This window comes from Nyctereutes procyonoides, unplaced genomic scaffold (genome assembly GCF_905146905.1).
Source record: "Nyctereutes procyonoides isolate TBG_1078 unplaced genomic scaffold, NYPRO_anot_genome, whole genome shotgun sequence".
In the NCBI taxonomy this organism is placed as follows: domain Eukaryota; kingdom Metazoa; phylum Chordata; class Mammalia; order Carnivora; family Canidae; genus Nyctereutes; species Nyctereutes procyonoides.
The window spans coordinates 51,940,374-51,960,360 of record NW_026575131.1 but is presented as its reverse complement, the minus strand read 5'-3'; the positions used below and the strand labels follow the sequence as shown (position 1 = coordinate 51,960,360).

Here is a 19,987-nt window from a genome sequence, read left to right as displayed (position 1 = left end):
CTGCTTTGTATTTATATTGCATACTATTCACAACTGTAAAATAGGATTCACATAACTAAGTTGTTGCAAACGTAGGTTTTCCACTTAAAGATGTTGCCATATGAATACTAAAAAGCTCCTCCTAGGTCAAAGGAATCATTGTGGCCTTATCCAGAAAGGCCCACAGAATGGTGAGGGCAGATGGAAGAGTGAGGTGGTCTGAGGAGGTGAAGATGAGGCCCCAGAGGCACACGATGGAGATGACCTTTTCTCAGTGATTCACAATGAAATGGAGGGAATAGAAGGAGCCCTTTCTCTGTGAAATATCAGGCAAGTTAAGGGATCTTGGATATGGATGAAGTAAAAAGAAAAGTAAAAAGCTTGAAATAAGCTTTGTGAAAAACCAAGGAGTAAACATGCCAACACATAAAAATAAAGTTTCCAGGCATTATGGATGCTTTGCAGTGGATGCAGATGATTTTGGATTTATAGTGGTACCAAAGTATGTGTGCTCTTCTCAGCAGTTATCACAAGACTGACAGTAGCTATGACATGGCACATAGCCAGGGTCTTCCAGATTTGAAATTTTACAAGGCAGATATGATGAGTGTTAAGGAATTCTGGATTATTCCAAGGGAATTATTGAGATCATAGACCATGGAATCCAGGATTGATAGGAATAGGAGACAAAGTAAGGTGAGGTTATGGTGATCTGGCATCACTTACAATCTTGCGGGACAGGTAACTATTGTATGAGCATTTCAATGAAAACAAAAAATTAGGAATTTTTGATGGGTGAGTATGTTTTCTGAATTATTTGTTTTTGACCACGACTATGTGGGTTGATATAAAGTCTGGGATATGAGAGTGAGTTGCTAAGTGTTGGGCAGATGATAATTTCAATATTGGTGTAAGCTCTGAAGGAGCTATGAAAACCAAGTAGTCAAAGGGTCAACCAAATGAATAGTCACACAACACAGAAGGATGATGGGGCTAGAGATTTAGAAAAAGACTGGACATCGTTATCCAGGGAAGGAGGACCAGGAATTGTGTGGTTGAAAGTGACAAGGACAAATAAGAATAAATCATAAAAGAGAGGGCCTTACATGATCGTGAAGGAGAAATGATCTAGAGCAGGTCCTAAATTTTGACCTTGAACTTTCGAGGTTCATCTCTGATGACATCCCAGGACACAGGTCAGATCTATCCCCAGAGGTAGAGAAGGAAGGAAGAAGTACAAGATAACCCATACGATGCTCCTAAGAAGTCAGCCTTCATTTATCATTTTAGTCCAATCTCATGATTTATTTTTATAGGGTAAAAGGAAAAGAAGTATGATGGTCAAGCCTCCACAGAGAAAGCAACGTGATTGTGGAAACCAATCCAAACTAAAGTCTCGCTTAAGTGTCTCAATCCCTTTGAGGATGTCCAGTTACATATTCAAGAGGCCAGTTACCAGAATCACATCTCATCGTGGCAATGAGGTCAGATGCCATCACTGGGAGGAAACTCTGGAGAAGCCCCAACAGGTGTACTGGCAGAAGAGGCTGCAAGGTCTCCAGGCCTGCAGCAGCACAGGGGAGCCATTAAGCACTTTGGATCTTGCGAAAATCTTACAAAAACTTGCACCTACATGCACAGGTGACTATCTGCCAGGTGTTCTTGCAGGGGGTCTGAACTCTAGCTCCATACCCAACCCTGCTGGGTCTTCAGATTTGGCAAAGTTGATTCCAGGAGCTGGCCTGACTATCCCACAGCTCCTGTGCAAACAATTTCTGGTGACTGAGGAAGATATCAGGAAACAGGACAGGAAAGTGAAGACAGCAAGACGAAGGTTGGCCATGGCACTGGCTGTAGACAGGTTCGCTAGAGAGACAGAGAATATGAGGGACCAAGAAAGACATTCCAAAAAACACCACGAAAAGAAAGAGAAGCTGGTGCAGATGAAATGCAGCACAGCACTTTATTAATGCCTCTTTGCAGTGTCCATGTTGTCTTCGTGTTCCAAGCCCTTGACTTATTAATATGCACCAGTAATTTTCTTGTATTAAATTATTTTGTGTGACATAGACAATCGAGACAGGGATCTTTTTGAGCTGCAAGATTGGGCTTCGATAAAGATCATTCTTTTCCATGTTGTACTCTTATCTTCCCTTACTTTGTATATTATTTGTGTTATAGTCAACAGAGAGTAATCAAAGCCATGGGATTATTTAGTGTCTGCCCTCACAGTCGGTAAAATAGGCCTCGTTGAAGCAAACTGTTCTTTTTGTGTTATATTCCAGAAGATCCCAACAAAATATTTCTTTAAAGCTGTTCTATCTCAAAGAAGATATCTGCTCTCAAAGAAGGTATCTGTAGGTCTCTATTTTCTGTTCTTTGTCGCATGTTAATCCAGAGTTCAATACAAGGAAATACCAGACTTTTCACTTTTTAAAAAATATCTGTGTGTTGGAAATTCGATTCATGAAAACTGATGTGCCATTTTGGGGATCATGATGTCAAGAGAGACTGTTTTCAGCTTCATTAATCTATCACTGAGCCACTGCCCATTGGGATTTAATGGTCAATGCGCTTGAGCAACCTGTGGTAATATTCAAATCCTTTTCATCATTACTTACTTTGGTGTCATGGATTCATCAGTTTCTGAGAATGAGTTATTAAAAAATAATATTTGAGGTATTTCTATCTTCCCTAAAAATGAATTATTATAAAACGGAATCTTCTCTATTCTTCCATATGATATGCATCTGGAATTTTAGAATGTGTTTTGTCATCTTGTTTTAAAACTAATTTGATTTCAATACACTGAATTTCTTCTTTTCCTCATGAGTCCTGTTACGTTTTTCTGGGTTCACATCTCTGCTTCCTGATGTACATCCTTTTACTGGTTCTTTGACTGAAGGCCTGTGGAGGTCAACATTGAATCTGTCCATATTTCAGAGAGTGTTTTTATCTTTTTCTTTGACAGACAGTGTGGGTGAGGTGTTTAATTTAGGTTCTTAGGAATTCTTTTCCTTCCTTGTTATTTAGTATTTCTGAGCCTCCATATCATTAGCTATAAAATGGGAATGTAGCTCTCAAGGACAGTGAGTGTAAGACAATGCACACAGAACTTGCTACTCATGTTGCGTAGTAGATATTAAGTAGTCAATAATGATATCTCTTGTTATCTTTATTATAATCTCCAGAGAAGGCATTCTCAGAGAATGGCTGCTTAAGACTGAGGATGTGAAGCTCATACCAAGTAAGTTTGAATGGGTGGCATTGCTGTGATTTCTCTGCCCTTGGGTGTCTTCAGCTGTGGTCTGCAAAATGTGTAGAGATCATGCCAACTATTCTCACAAACCCAAAGCAGGACAGCACAGCTTGCCTCATGCCTGGCTCATTGAGCGCTCCTTGTTGGGAAGCCCCTGCTCTGTCTAGTTGGAGTCAGTGCAGAGAAAGATGAAGAAAAACTGTCTAGCTTTTTCCTCAGAATTTTTTCCACATTGGGTGTTCTTTGTCTTTATATCCAAGGCAGACACTGTGTCTCTCAAGCCTTGGTATTTCTCTGGGATTGAGGCTTCCCAGATCCTAGTGATTTCAGCTCCAAGTCCTAACATCAGTTGCAGAGTCATTTCTGACCCACTGCTTGTTCTTTCTTGGACTATTTCCCATCTTGGAGTACCCAGGAGGGAAGAGGAGCCACTGAAGCAGACTGGTCTAGAAGTCCCGGTGAACCTGAGCTTCAGAGAATGAGACAGAGTTGGGTTAACTTTGGGAGTGGAGAAATATTGGAGGAATGGAGATGGGTGCAATGGCTGACACAGAGCCAAGGGGAGGTGTGCTCCAAGGTTTCTAGGAAGAGAAGTCTCTCATGGAGGTGGGATGTTGATTTTACACAATGACCACATCTAGGCCTCTTGCCAGTTCTGCTGCCCCTGAGAAGTGAAATGGCATGAAACCAAAAGACAGAATTGCAATTGTCCTTCAAGACCTAGTGAAAGGGAACCTTCACCTTTTGTCTTGGTCTCCTGTGAACTCGTAAGGGGCCAAGTCAAGAAGGGCCCAGAGACTGTGTCTGACCAATGTGGTTTATTCTTGTTTCAGCCAAGCTCCGTTGGAGCCTCAGGCAGAGCTCTCACTGTAGCTTCCTCAGGTCTAGGTGTGGCAGGTAATAGCCTAGGCTGTCCTGCTGCACCTCGTATTCTCCCTCCTTCTTCCGCCGGCAGACAGTGACCTGCGAGGGCAAGGAGAGGGCATGAGAATGGCCTGGGACCACAGGATGGGGGTGGCCAAAGCCACAGAGGCCTGCTGCTCTCTGTATGTCTGTCAACCCTTTCCACTTCATTTTCTCTCATGCCTTGTCCCTCTTTTATCTCTTTCTCTTCTTTCTTCCCTTTATTCTTAATATATACATTTAAAGGTTTTTATTTATTTATTCATGAGACACACACACACGCACACACACACAGAGGCAGAGACATAGACAGAGGGAGAAGCAGGCTCCCTGTGGGGAACCCAAAGCAGGACTCAATCCCAAGACCCCATGATCCCGACCTGAGCCAATGGCAGACACTCAACCACTGAGCCACCTGGGTGACCCTATCTCTGATATCCCATTCATATCCTCTCCCTCCCTCCTTCCCTCCCCTCCCTACACAGACACACACATACACACACACACACACACACACACACACACACACTCACTGTAGCTTAATGGAGGTATAACAGGCATACAATGAACTGTTTACATGTAGTAAAGCAAACCATTTGATAAGTTTTGATTATAACTTCTCAAACAATCACCACAATCAAGACAAGGAATACTCGTCCTCTCCAAAAGTGTCCTATGCTCCTTTGTAATTCCTCCTTCCCTGCTCCAACCACTGATCTGACCAATATCCCTGTAAATTAGCTCGCATTCTACAATTTGTTTATAAACAGGATCATATACTACATACTTATTGTTGTCTGAGCTTCTTTTACTCTACATTATTATTTTGAGATTTATGCATGACAGTGCAATATTTATAATTCACTCATTTTTATTGCTGAATTAGTATGCCATTGTGGGGCTAGATGACAGAAGTCTTATAACCCAATTGTTAAAAGACAAGCAACCCTTCTTTACTTACCAGGAAGCAGCAGATCAGGCATGTGATGAGTACCAGCAGTCCCGCCAAGCAGATAAGGATGATGGCCCAGAAGGGGAGATCTGGGGAGACAAGTGCTGATGTGAGCCACCTCTTGTCATTCCCCCCCAGGGTTCCTATTGTCCCTGCACTGTGCCTAATAGTCCCTGACATGGGGTGTCCAGTTTTCATCATTATGAAGACTCTGGGTACATGGTTTTCTTTGACTAGGGACAGCATTAAGACATTCCTTCCCCATCCTGGGCTGGGGCTTCTTGGAGGCTTACCAGAATTCTCAGCCAAGACATCATTTTTGTTGGGAGAATATCCTGCAAGTGAATGAAATGGAGAATGCATGTGAGTGTGTTTTATGCTTTTTTTGTTTTGTTTTGCTTTATGCTTTTTAAAAAAAACTCTTCAAATATACAGAAAAACAGAACACTATCATAAACATATGATTTAAAACAATATTAAAAAAATAAAAAATAAAAAAAATTAAAAAAATAATAATAAAAATAAATAAATAAATAAAATAAAACAATATTAAAATATTGTTTAAAATTAAATATTAAAACAATATTTCATCCAATGTATCAATTATCAGCACTTGTCATCCTTGCTTCATTCCTATTTTCACTGGAATCCTAAAGTAAACATCATAACGTTCATCCATTTTTCTCTGAAAAATGAGGACACTTTGCTACATAATTCAAGGCTAGTATCACACTACAGGAGTATAATAAATCAATCAAATTCATACCTTTGAGGATGGAGGACTGAAATTGGGCTAGGCCATCTTATGATGATTGAGAGAATGGGTCATCATAGTTGGCAAGCCCAAGTGATCTCTCGACCTTTGTAAATTCCCACTCAAACACTCTCTTCTCTGCCTAGAAAAATACTCACCCCTTCTCCTTCACCAAATTATTTTATACTCATTTTCCAGGATTCAGGTACAATGTAATTTCTTCCAAGAAGGCTTCTCTGATCCCCACTCCCAAGTATGAATTATTTCATACCAAATAATTTATAATTTTCAATTGCCCATTCTTGTTATTGCAACTGCAACATAAACCCCATGAGGGTAAGGACACATAGCATTCACCAGGCATGGGGGAGAGTTTCAGGTCCCCCTACTGTACAACTTCTCCCCAGTCAACTTTTTATAGATGTGCTGTCCAATATGGAGCAGCTCCAAGTGGTTTCTTAAATTAAAAATAATCTTAATTAAACAAAATTTTAAAAATATGGTACCTTAGTAACATTAAAAATCAGTAACTGCAAAAGCCAGTCATAATAGCCAGACTTTAAGTACACAATAGTTGCATGTGGCTACTGCTCTGGATGGCACAGATATAGAACAGATGGAGAGATATAGAACATTTCATCATTGCAGAAAGTTCTGCTGCATGGTGCTGATCTAGAACAGAACTTGGCAAATATAGCCTATGGACCAAATCAGGTCCATTGCCTGTTTTTATGTAGTCTGTCTTGGAGAAAACAGGTCCATCCCCTATGCCTGGTCAAGGCTGGTTCACGTATAGCTCAGAGCTAGAGTCCCTCACTGACCACTGGCCAAGTGACTTTCAGTACAGGGATGAGAAACAGAATTACAGAGAGGGAAAGTGACCAGCTGGAGGATACAGAGCTATCTCTAAGAAGGCAAGTATCTCCAATATTTTATTGGGGAGAAAAGGGCCTCTCCCTCAGTGGTGGGTAAAGCCTGAGGAGCTATGCTACCTCCTGCCAGCCTAAAAAGGTTTAATGCTGACTCAATCCCAGGTCTATAGATTCTCAGGAAAGGTCCCACATGTGGAGGTTGGTACCCAGTCCCCTGTCCTGGCCCAATGACTAGGAAGCCTTACCATTCACAAGGACACTGTTTCTGTCCAGAGTAAAGTTCTGCAGTTGGGTGCCATTTTTGGTCAGCCTCAGGAACTCCAAGTAGATAGCAACTCTGTCTAGTCTCCGAGCCAACGGTGAAAAGTTACACACAGAGTCCACCCCAGTGTGGTTGCTTTGGGGGACAGACCTGGAAGGGCAAAAGGGATGAACAAGGATATCTTGAATTCTACCCTGCTTCCAGGTTCCCTGCTTCTAGGTCCTGTCCAAAAGAACTTTCTGCAATGATACAAACATTTGTGTCTACAATATCAAAATACAGTCATTAACAGCCCCATATTGTTGTTGAGCACTTAAAATATGCTAGTGTGAATGAGAAGCTTAACATGTCATTTAATTTAATTTAATTAGCTTATAAATAAATAGCCATGGGGAGAAAATTTTTGAAATATTTGGAGTAAGGCCTTCCAGAAATCCATAAAATCATTGAGAACATTGGCAAGAATGATCAAAATCAACTTTTTCAGAAGTCTAGAAATTAACCAAAGGCTTGCAACAATCTGAGGATCATTTAGTTAAGAAAAAAATGGCTTAATCTCAGTAAAGGGAACAAGCTTTCTGGCATTAGAACTTCCGTTATTCACATCCTGCTCTCATAATATCCCCAGAAACTTTGAAAGCCAGCAGTCTGAGAACCATGGTAGCTTAGAAAACCAGCAGCTTAGCAGCCATAATCTTTTGGAGATCCCAAAAAGATCCATTCCCATTTTCAATTGCCCATTCTTGTTATTGCAACTGCAACATAAACCCCATGAGGGTAGGGAATTTTCAATAGTTGACTTGTCTGGAGATTCCTTTAAAAGCCCCATTTCTAGGGACTGTCTTTATTTGACTCACAGCTTTGTCAGTGAGGACAGCCTATCCCCAGGGCACTTGCCAAAAACAATCAGTGGTAGTTGTTTAACATGGCAGCTGACTGAGGGAGCCATACCAGTTAGGGTAGGCAAGAGGTGAGCCAAAAAAAAAATTTTTTTTAAGTGGGGAAAGATATGTCTCTGAGGGGTTTGGAAAACTCCAATGTGTCTGTGGGGATCTAGAAGGTCACAAGTGTGTGGGGCTGTGTGAATATTTCTTTTTTTTTTAAAAGATTTTATTTATTTATTCATGAAAGGCACACACAGAGAGAGGCAGAGACACAGGCAGTGGGAGAAGCAGGCTCCATGCAGGGAGCCCGATGTGGGACTGATGCAGGGACTCCAGGACCACGCCCCAGGCCAAAGGCAGGTGCCAAACCACTGAGCCACCCAGGGATTCCCCTGTGTGAATACTTGAAAAGGTCTTAATCTCTCACCTCTAGCTAAAAGGTTGGCTTAATATCTGAAAAAAATTATCAGTGGAATAGAGCATATTAATAGAATAAAGGACAAATACCACACAATGTCAGACATATCCAAAAAAAAAGAATTTGAAAAAATACAACATTCTTCATGATTAAACAAACAAAAAAGTTAAACAAACTAGGAAAGTGGCTCAACCTGAAAAATAGCATTCATGAAAAACCCACAGATAAAACCATACTCAATGATGAAAGACTAAAAATTTTTTCCTATGACTAGGGACAAGACAGTGTTGTCTTCCCTCATTTCATATCTTATTTACATTTTAATAAATGAAATTCTAATAAAACAGGCAAGAAAAACAAAGAACAGGCATTCAGTTTTGAAGGAAAGATGTAAAATTATCTCTATTCACAGACGACATACTATTGAATATAGAAAATCCTAATATACACACACAAAACTAAAAACTGCTAGTTCAGTATGAATGTAGGATAGAAGGCCACTATACAAAAATCAATTGTGGGGATCCCTGGGTGGCTCAGCAGTTTAGTGCTTGCCTTCGGCCCAGGGCGTGGTCCTGGATCCTGGGATCAAGTCCCACATTGGGCTCCCTGCATGGGGCCTGCTTCTCCCCTGCCTGTGTCTCTGTCTCTCTCTCTCTCTCTCTGTGTCTCCCATGAGTAAATTTAAAAAAATCTTCAAAAATCAATTGTATTTATATACACTAGTAATTAGTTCTTAAAGTGAAATTCATAAAATGATTCCATTCATAATAGCATCAAAGAACAAAATACAAAACACTTAAGAATAAATTAGAAAAGTATTGTGAGATATGTAGACTGAAAACTACAAAATATGCTGAACTAAATTTTGAAATGCCTAAATACATGGAAGAGCATCCCATCTTCATGGACTGGGGACTTATTATTTTTAAAATACTCCGCAAATTGGTCTGCAGATTAAATGTAATCCCTATTAAAATCCCAGCTCTTTTACAGAAATTAACAAGCTGGTTCTAAAATTCATATGGAGCTGCAAGAGACCTCAAATAGGTAAGCCAATATGGAGAAAGTACAGAATTAGAGAACTCCATTTCCCAATTTTAAAACTTACTACAAAGCTATAGTAATAAAAACAGTGGCCACTAGTATAAGAATAGATATATAGTCAGTGGAATTGAACATAGGGGAAGGGAAGGAAAAATTAAATAAAATAAGATAAAAACAGAGAGGAAAGTAAGCCATAAGAGACTCTTAACTATAGGGAACAGACTGAGGTTTGCTGGAGGGGTGGTGAGTTGGCGATGGGGTAACTGGGTGATGGGCATTAAGAAGGGCATGGGATGTAATGAACATTGGGTGTTATATGCAACTGATGAATCACTAAATACTACCCCTAAAATGTATAATACACTATATGTTAACTAAATTGAGTTTAAATAAAAAATTAAAAAATATGCAGAACTTATAATCCATAAACAGACTCATGCAATCATGGACAACTGATTTTCAACAAGGGTGCCAAGATAATAGGGAAAGAATAGTCTATTTAACAAATCATACTGAGACAATTAGATATGTACACAGAACATGAGAGACTCCTATCTCTGGGAAACGAACTAGGGGTGGTGGAAGGGGAGGTGGGTGGGGGTGGGGGTGACTGGGTGATGAGCACTGAGGGGGGCACTTGATGGGATGAGCACTGGGTGTTATTCTATATGTTGGCAAATTGAACATCAATAAAAAATAAATTTATTATTAAAAAATAAATCAAATGACTAAATGTGAGAGACAAGATTATAAAAACCTCAGAAGAAAAGCTGGTGTAAATTTGTAAATTTGGATTAGGCAATGGTTTCTTAGATATCGAACTAAAATTACAAATAACCAAAGAAAAAATTGATAAATTGAGAGTCATAAAAATTAAAAATGTGTTTCAAAAGGCAGTACCAAGCAGGTAAAAAGGTTAAAAAGGCAGCATAACAAATGGAAGGACATATTTGCAAGTCACTTATTTGATAAGGGTCTAGTATCAGAACATACAGAGAATGATTATAACTCCAACAATAAAAAAAGAATCAATGTAAAACTGGGAAAAGAGAATAGGCTCTTCTCCAAAGAAGATAGAGAAATGGCCAATAAGTCCATGCAAATATGTTTAACATCACTAATTGTTAGGAAAAGGCAAAATGAAACCACAGTGAGATACCACTTCACATCCACTAGGATGATATGGATGATTGTAAAAAAGGGACAATAACAATTGTTGGTGAGGATCTAGATAGTTTGAAACCCTCATATATTGCTTGTGGGAATGGGGCATGGTAGGGCCACTATGGCAAACAGTTCAGTAGTTCCTCAAAAGTTAACACAGAATACCATATGACCATACAATACCTGCCCTATGTATATGCCCAAGAGAACTGAAAACACAAATTGATGCAAAAATTCACACAAGAATGATCATAGATCTATTATTCATAATAGACAAAAAGTGGCTACAACCCAAGGTCCATCAATGAATGGATGGATAAACACAAAGTGGTATAGCCACCCTTATGGTTTGCCTCCATAAGAGACTCATAACTATGGGAAACAAATTGAGGGTTCCTGGAGGGGAGATGGGAGAAGGGATGTGGTAATTGGGTACTGGGCATTAAGGAGGGCACTTGGCATAATGAGCACTGGGTGTTATATGCAACTGATGAATCACTAAATTCTACTTCGGAAACTAAGAATACAGTATATGTTAATTAAATTGGATTCAAAGGAAAAGCCTTTTAAGTGGCCTAGCTATATTACAGAATATTATTTAGTAATTAAAAAAGGAATAAAGTACTATATTGCTACAACATGGATGAACCTCAGGGAAACATTACACTCGGGAAGAGTCAGTCACAAAAGACCACATTGTATAAAACCGTTTTATATTGAATGTTCAGAATAGGCAAATCTAGAAGACAGAAAGGAGATTATTTGTTGGCTAGGGGATGGGGATAAGGGAAGAAAAGGAAGCAATTGCTAATGGGGACAGGATTTTAAGAAAATCCGCCATTAGTGGGATGGTTATACCACTCTATAAATATACCACTAAATTGTACACTTCAAAGGGGTGCATTTTAGGGATGGCTGGGTGGCTTGGAGATTGATTGTCTGCCTCTGGCTCAGGGCGTGATCCCAGGGTGCCAGGATCGAGTCCCACATCAGGCTCCCTACAGGGAGCCTGCTTCTCCCTCTGCCTACCTCTCTCACTGTATCTCTCATGAATAAATAAATTTTAAAAACTCTTTAAAAAAACCCCAATGGGGTACATTTTATATGTGAATCATATCTCAATAGATGTGTAAACAGTTTTGATTGCCTCATGTGATTAGTGGCTACACTACTGAGCAGTACAGTTAGACTGCTGGATTCTAAGTCATCTGGTTCTAGTCTTCTAGACTATCTTCTATGGATCTTGACTTCAACAGCAATTAGTTTAAGGCGTGGATGCTACACTCCATATTCTATGGCCCCAACACAAGGCACCTCCATGTCTGCTGAGGTCTACACTGCCTCTCTGAGTTTCTAAACCAGTTGGGCTCACTGGTTTAGGAAGAAGTTGGTTTTTAGGTAACAGTTCTATGCTCCCAGGGCTATGTTCCATAAGAGCTAGAAACTGGGACCATGACACAGGGACACTTTTACTTAAAGGATAGTGGGAATCTCCAGAGTGATTAGGTCTTGAATTGGAACTCACCTGAATGCCAAAACTTGACAGCTAGAGAAATAGCTCTTGATACTGCTGTTTCGGAAGACCTGGTTGAGCTGAAAGACAGGGCGATATTCTATTGATCACCATCCCAGGCCCAGTGGCATTAGAGAACTTTTAGCCACTGAGCAAATTTTCCCACCTATTTTTTTTCTTTTCTCAACAAACACTAGCCTGGATATGTATACCAAAGGACATCCCATTCCAGGGTATGACTTAGCTATATGACCCCAGCCTAGCTACTAAAACTCTCTGAGTCTGTTTCTTAATTTGTAAATGGGTATTAGAACCTGTCTTCACGGGATGCCTGGGTGGCTCAGCGGTTGAGCATCTGCCTTCAGCTCAGGTGTGATCCCAGGATCCGGGATTGAGTCCCACATTGGGCTCTCTGCGTGAAGCCTGCTTCTGTTCCCTCTGCCTATGTCTCTGCCTCTCTCTCTGTGTGTGTCTCTTATGAATAAATAAATAAATCTTTATTTAAAAAGAACCTGTCTTCATGAATTGTTATGAAAAATCACCCTCTGACTACCCAGTATCCATAGGTCTGTCTCTACATAGGGACAGAGTGGACATACAACCCCATTCTCACCGCATTCTCAATACTTCGCTTGTTTCGCTGATGTGTGGTGGTGCCTGGCTGGGCTATGTCCTCGGAATAGAGTAGGTTGGTGACAGTGAAATTCAGCTGGAAGTGCTCGGTGCTGGGACTGCTTGTTGGTTTGTCTGTCAGTAGGTGAGCTGATGGCTCCACTTCTATAATAAAAAGAAGGCATAGAAGTCCTAATTAGGTCAAGATTTTAGCCAAGAAGTCATTTTAGCTTGGCTACTTATTCCGGGAAATGTGACCTGAGCTGGATTTTTAAAGTGAGCTACATAAGACCTTCTATTTACTGGGTCACTTTGAACCTGCTCATCTGTCCATCCATCTGACTCTCCTCTAAGCATTATGAGAACTCACAAGTATGTGGGGAAGAGGAGACTGGGCCCCTCTGGGGGCACAGAAGGCAAGTGCAGGTGCTGACCACCTCAGGGGACATCCCTCATATACCTTTGCTGACCTAAGTTATAATGTGTCTTGCCGTCTCTAGTCTTCTCCCCTTTCCAATCTACTCACTATACAGCACCAGAGGATGAGCTTTCTAAGGCAGAACTCTGTGTTGTGTTCCCCTGCAAACTATTCCAGTGCCCAAGAAAGTCCCTCCCTGCACCTATAGCCTTACCTGCCACTTCTTCCATGTCAAAGTGTTTGCTCCAGCCACACCAAACTCCTTATAACCTCCCTAAGTATTCTATCGTCTAGGTTATAAACACATGTAGCTCAGCTCCCTATCTCTTCCCACTGGCTGGGTCATGTTCACCATCACATCTCAGTTTGTTCCTCACTTCCTCCAGAAAACTTCCCAGGATGGTCTGCGTGTCCCTCCTAGGGGTTCCCACAGGCTCTTGAAATTCCCTGATTATAACAGTTATCACAGTGTGTCATCAGTGCCTATTTACTTTCATAACATATTTGTTGAATGAATGAATGAGTCCTTCCATCAATCAATGCATGACTCATAACCAGAAGGCCTAAGAAGGCAACTCAGGATACACTACATTTGGGGTGGGAAATACTTACATGTAAAAATAACCATTCCCTTGGGTGCAACTGCTCCATGATTTTTTCCTACCTCCCGTTGGATGACCCACGGCCATGGGTCATCAACATGGGCATCCAGAAAGTCCCCCTTTCCCCTCCAGAGCCTCTACCCATTCCACTGCTACTGAGAAGCCCCATCCTTCCTCATAGCCCCATCTCTTCAAACCATGAAACCAGCCCCTAGTCTTGCACCTGTCACATGCAGGTCCGCCAGCTGATAGGTGGTGCCTAGCCAATGGGATGAGACATTCAGGGTCTTGTTCAGAAAGACTTGCTCCACCACACTGGGGTCCACATTAGAAGAGAACAGTGCCTTGATGGTGACCAACATGGAGCCCAACCTAGGGACAGAGACCATGGAACTCAGCCAGCATTCAACACCAGCAATGCCTCCTGAGTTCCTGTTTTATAGACCCAAAGACCTAGAGGCAAGATGTGAGAGATTATCTGGCTTCCTCTTCCCCCAAGCTAGAGAAGAGACTCTGACTAAAAATACAAGGTTTCCAGGAGTTGGGAATAGAACAAATAACTATAAAAATAATGAACATCTATTGAGCACCTCTAGGAAGTGACATACATGTTCCCTCAACATCACTGTGATGGAAGCTATTATTATAATTATCCCCATCTTAAAGACAAAGGAACTGAAGTTTGGAAACACTCAAAGTTGGCACTGTGTCCCATGATCCTCCTGTTCCCCGGTGTAGATGTTTTGGTTCCTCCACCCATTCTTCCAACCCAATTTGGGCGATTCTTGGGATGTTCACTTTGCCTCTCAGAGCCTCAGCTTCCCCATCTGAACAATGGGGATGACCACAGATAATATCCGTCTCACAGGGGCTGTGTGAGAATCCCATACGATGACTATGCATGAAAGTGTCTTATTTGTTGAAAGTATCCAGAAGAGGAGAAGGTGGAAGATGCTGGTATAGGTTGCCCAGTGAGGTTAATCTTTTTCCTGCCCACCCCCTAGACCTATGGAAGGAGCTGAAAGGGATGTGGGGGAGCATGGGCACCATGTCAGTGACTTCCAGCTCAAGGACTATGCCAGGATGGGAGCTCAGAGTCACAAACTGCCATCTCAGCCAGTGCTTCCAACTTCCTCAACTTACGTCAAGTTCGTGACCAGGCAGGAGTGGAACATGTCTTGTAGCTGGCTGTCTCTATAGAGTTTGGTGACCTAGAATAAAGGGTGGGGATAATGGGTGAGATGGAGACCTTCTGGGGCTCGAGGGAGCTACTGGGGCCAGTGAAAAGACACAGGCCTTGGAGCAAAGGAGGTTTGAGTTTAAATCCTGACTGTGTGATCTTAGGTACACCACTCCCCTTTCTGAGACTCAGTTTTCACATCTGGGAAATGGAGAAGGCAGGCAGGGCACCATCTTTGGAAACTGAGAGGACTCAGAGCACATAGGTAAAGTGTTGAAGCCATCACTTAATATATGTGAATCAGACAGAGGAATGAGGGGGCACCCAGGTCAAGGAGAGATGGGATGGGTGAGAGAGACTCCACCTTGTCCTGGATGTCCCTCTGCAGGGATGTGTACTCCAAGGATGTGGGGTCTGGGTTGCTGAGGTTCCAGTTGATGATGCGGAAATTTAGCTGATACTCACTCTGGGTAGATAAATTCTGGGGTGCATAGCCTGCAGCCAACGAGATGAAGAGAAGACAGTTGGAAACTCTTAGCCTTTAGCACAGAAAGAGGCGTGGTGCCTATCATCAGAATCAGCCAAACTCGGGCCCACATGTTGGGGGCTTCCAAATTGAAAGTCACCCCACAGAGAGGGAAAATGGAAACTTTACAGGGATTCTCTTGAAGTGAGCTTTTCTGCTTGTGCTTATGCAGGTCCAACTTCCTGGAATGTTCTTCAATCTTCTGCTTTTCCTGGAAAACTCCTACTCATGTTTCAGAACTCCAGTGAGATGGAATTCAAGGAGAATAGGGACCCATTTGTCTTGTTCTTGTCATGCCCCAGTGCTTAGTATAGTGCTGCATACATAATATCCTCTTCCAGGAAGTCCTCCCTGACTTATCTGTGCTTTCATGGTGCCCTGTTAATAGCAGTGTTTCTGCCTTTTTTGTGTGTCCCCAAGTAATGTTTAGTTATCCTGATTATGAGTTTTTCAGGGAGAGAAACTGTGTGTTCTATCTCTGTACCCAGCACATGGCTTGGGATAGAATGTATATGTGTTTGTTGAGGATCTCCTGTTCATTGGAGGACATTAACAGCATCGCTGGCATCTCACTCTTCCCCTATTGTGGCAACCAGAATGTCTCATCATTGCCAAGTGTCTCCTGAGAGGCAGAATTGACCCCTGGTGAAAACCACTGACATAGAGGAGTTTCACATAGAGAATTCCTGTACCCAAAGACCCCTTGAGTCAGATATCTGGGGTTCAAATTAAAATTCATTATATTGATTTGTTAAAGAATTTCATTCTATTTACTTGAAATAACAGGAAAGAATCTCTCCATGGAGATTTTGGGAAAGGTTTCCCCTAATCAGAACTTGGGCTGACTTGTTAAAGAGGAAATAAAATAGAACGGGGACAAAAAATGATTGCTGTAAATCACTCACCATTGACGAAGAGGCTGTCCCTGACCAGGGTGTAGGGGCCCATCTGGGTGACACCATGGGTCAGCTGGTTCAGCTCCCAGTAAAGTCGCTCTCTGTCCAGCCCATGGCCCATGGAGTCATGGCGGTAGTTGCAGATGGCATCAACACGGGTGGCTGCCCCATCCTTATCAGGTCTGGGGAGAGAGGGATGTGCGGACTCTAAAGAGAGGTCCTGAAACCTTACTATGGGGGCCGCAAAGAGGGAGGGACAAAATGGGAGGTCAGTGGGAAGACCAGAAGGGTCAGTCCCCAAAATGGTCACTACTGGCAAATACTCAGGAAAAAGTCCTACCTGAGGGAGATTAATCTGAAACCTGAGTAGAAGGGTCCCAGACTGCTCCTCTGGATCAAGGATCCAAGCTGGGGAGGAAGAATGAGGAGGATTAACAGGAGGGACAAGGATAAAGGAAGGGCTGGGTGGAATTTAACCCACTAGGAACTGCTGGGAGCAGGGTCTTACCAGGCGCTGCAGGGTCCTCTTGGTGGAGTTGAACATGGCTGAGCCATTGCTCATGTCCATTGAATATGGGAGGTTGGAGACGGTGAAGTTGAGTGTGAGGGTCTTCAGACTGTGTCCCGTAGCTACAAGAAGAGAGAGGAGAGAGGGCTACTATGGACAGTTGGCCTGAGACCAAATCAGAGTCCTGAATTCATTGTACTCTGTTGTCTTCTCTTCCATTGGCACCACCACCCACCATTTGGTCGCCTAAGTCAAAACTAGCATGTGGCTCAGGTCCTCTTGCTTCCCCACCAAGTAACACCAATTCCACTTTTAGGATGGCCCTCACATGCATCCTCTCTCTCTATCCTGTCCCAGTTCAAGTCTTATATTCTCTCACCTAGACAAATACCTCAGCAGACTTATTGGATGCCACATTTAAAGAATGTTTTCTACACTGAACACTAGAAGAAGTTTTCTTAAGTGAAAAAAATCTCAGTATAGTCACTGCTATCCATGGCTTCCTTTGGCCTTCAGTGTCAGGTTAAAGCTTCTTGACCTGGCATTCAAGGTCCTTCCAAAACAGTTCTTGCCAACCTTTCAGCTTCACTTATCCATCTACTCCAGGTTAAGTTTATGCTTTATGCAAACCAAATCCCTCTCAGTTGTCTCCATACAGTATGCTGAGCCTTTGCTCATCAAATCCCCTAGAACAGGAAAACTCTTTATCCCCTATTTTCCTGGATGACTCCTACTCATTCTTAAAGACTCAGTTTGTGTGAAACTTTCTCCAGAAAGCCCTTCCCCTCCAAATTATGCTACGTGCCTCTCCCCAGAATATCTCACATTGTGTTATCATGGTCTGTTGATCCCATAAGACTGGGAGCTCCATGAGTGTATGCATTAGATTAAATTGTCAGTATACTCTTTCCGATTGGCATGAGTGTCCTAAACCAGAATTTTACACCCTGGCTTCCCAGCTCTTGTGTACAACTGGCTGGTAGAGGTGTTGGGCTGGAGAACTTCTCTTGGGAAGGAAAAGGGATCTCCCAGATACCTGTGGTGGCTTCTGGTTGTGCAGGTGATGATGAATGAGGCAGGGATGTGGTGGCTACCTCAGGAGCTGTGGAAAGGGCAGTCATCAGAAAAGAGCAGAGCCCCCCTCCCCAGAGCAGGAGAAACTCCCCAAACCTTGCCTGGGCTCTAACAGTGCTTTTCCCAGGACAAGCATTCACAGGTATGCCATTAGTGAGAGTAAGGGAAGGAAGAGTTGTGGGAGCAGAGGGTTGAGTGAGCCCATGAATAAAGTAAACCCAACAGAGTACATGTAGGTGAACAAGAGAGAGAGTAATCAATGGGCATAAAAGTGGACAGACAGATGGGTAACCTGGATGGACAGAGGAAGAATGAGCAAATGAAAGGTCAGAGAGAAAGCAAGAATAAACACAAGGAAGAAAGTTGGACAGATGGATGTAAGGACAAAAAGAGGAAAGGACAAACAGGTAAACAGGATGGATGGATGGAGGGGGGAAGGGAGGGAGGAAGGGAAAAGGAAGAAAGGATGGAGGGAGGGATGAATGGATGGAAGGAAAAAATGAAAGATGGGTAGATGGAAGAATGAACAAAGGAGAGGAATGAAAGATGGATGGAGGGATGAAGGAGAGATGGAAGGATGGATGAATGGATGGATATGTAGATGAAAGAACAGAGGGGAGGAGAAAAGGATGGATGGATGAATGGAAGGAAGAATGGATGAATACATGGATGGACAAATGGAAAGAAGGAAGAAAGGATGGAGACATGAAAGAATGGATGAATGAATGGATGGATGGGTGGATGAAAGAATAGAGGGAAGAAGCAAAGGAAGGATGGATGGATGAATGGAGGAAGAATGGATGAATACATGGATGGGCAAAGGGAAAGAAAGAAGAAAGGAAGGAAGGTAGGAAAGAAGGAAGGAAGGAAGGAAGAATGGCAAAGTCTGAGAGAAGGTCTAACTTGGAGAATGGAAGAATGGATGGGTTAAAAGATAGATGAAGGAACCACTGGACAACTGAATGGGCAAATTTGGCCAAATCACTGAATGGCCACCACAGTTTGCAGCTTGATATTAAGGCCCCTTCTGTGGCCCTTGTAGGAGATCTTGCTTTCAGGAGGCATGGATTCCTCATCTGACCTCAATCCCCATCCCTGTAGGAAATGCTTGTTCAAAATTCTTCCTCCAACCCAGAAAGGTATGGAAAGTTTAAAAAGCCAGTACTATGCCCGCAGGCCCAGAAGGGACCCAGGGACTCAGCATTCTTCTTCCCACTGACACCTGGCCCTACTCAGGAGAGCAGCCTGAGTTTGGGGCAAGCTCCCTTTATTAGCGAGGAGAAAAGCTTGGCTCAAGACCCATACAGGCTGATATGGGTACTGGATGCAAAGATACATACTTGTAGGAGGCTCATCTGGACCGCGTTCATTATAACCTGGAAACAAAAATGCCACACATAAGGGGAGATGGCAGAAAAATCCCAGATATTCCATGCCTTTGTCCATATGGGGCTCCTGCTGGATGCCTTTCCATCTGTGAACCAGGTAAGCATCTATACATCTTCTAAGATCAGATTCAAATGTCATCTACACCATTAAGGTTCTCCTGATCTTCCAGTTAGAAATGACCCTTCCCTATTCACCTCTCCAGCATGTCCCCAAGAAACTCTCATCACATTTATGTTCACACATTTATTTTCCCATATAGGCAACCATCCCACCATCTGCCTTCCACCTTCCCTCCAATCTATCCCTCCATCCAACAAATATTTAATGAGAACCTACTGTGTGCTAAGTTCCATTACATTTGGGGGAATACAGCACTCTACAAAATGTCTCTGCCCCGTTGGAGCTTACATTAGGACAGGTTGCACATGTGACCTGTCTGTGTCCCTGGTGTCAAGCCTGGCTTATAACAGATGCTGGTGATTGCTGACTGAGTGAACAAAATGAAGCACATTTTACAGGGGGAAATATCCTAAAATGGCCTCTGCAGTGGCCAAGGTGAAGGGAGCAGATGTGAATTCAGGCATAGGGTGGGGTGCAGCATTGGATACTGACCACTGGGGCAGTGGCTCCAGTGGCTCCACCCCATTTTAACCTGGGTGTCCACTTGAGAAAATTACTTAATCTTTCAGAACCTCTATTTATTCATCAGGTGTGATGAGGGACAGCCTTGCAGAGTAACTGTTGGAGGGTGGGGGGTCAGTGTGGAGTTGAGATT

The 19,987-nt window shown here is 42.6% G+C and overlaps 2 protein-coding genes across 2 annotated transcripts in view; one reads left to right on the top strand and one right to left on the bottom strand.

Annotated features, from left to right (window-relative positions):
• Positions 1–1,316: 1,316 nt before the first annotated feature.
• On the top strand, positions 1,317–1,949 carry MBD3L1 (methyl-CpG binding domain protein 3 like 1). Its single transcript, XM_055344352.1, has one exon. It carries the CDS (start codon positions 1,317–1,319, stop codon positions 1,947–1,949), a length of 633 nt encoding a protein of 210 aa, XP_055200327.1.
• Positions 1,950–3,321: 1,372 nt separating this feature from the next.
• The window catches only part of LOC129522220 (mucin-16-like), a 96,553-nt gene continuing 79,887 nt past the window's right edge, over positions 3,322–19,987 (bottom strand). Inside the window, 14 exon segments of the mRNA XM_055344351.1 lie at positions 3,322–4,201; positions 5,103–5,182; positions 5,387–5,428; positions 6,965–7,131; positions 12,020–12,087; positions 12,621–12,784; positions 13,863–14,011; positions 14,783–14,850; positions 15,184–15,314; positions 16,251–16,423; positions 16,582–16,629; positions 16,730–16,871; positions 17,786–17,851; positions 19,164–19,199. Of these exon segments, the coding sequence (XP_055200326.1) occupies positions 4,103–4,201; positions 5,103–5,182; positions 5,387–5,428; positions 6,965–7,131; positions 12,020–12,087; positions 12,621–12,784; positions 13,863–14,011; positions 14,783–14,850; positions 15,184–15,314; positions 16,251–16,423; positions 16,582–16,629; positions 16,730–16,871; positions 17,786–17,851; positions 19,164–19,199 (1,433 nt within the window). The 3' untranslated portion in view covers positions 3,322–4,102.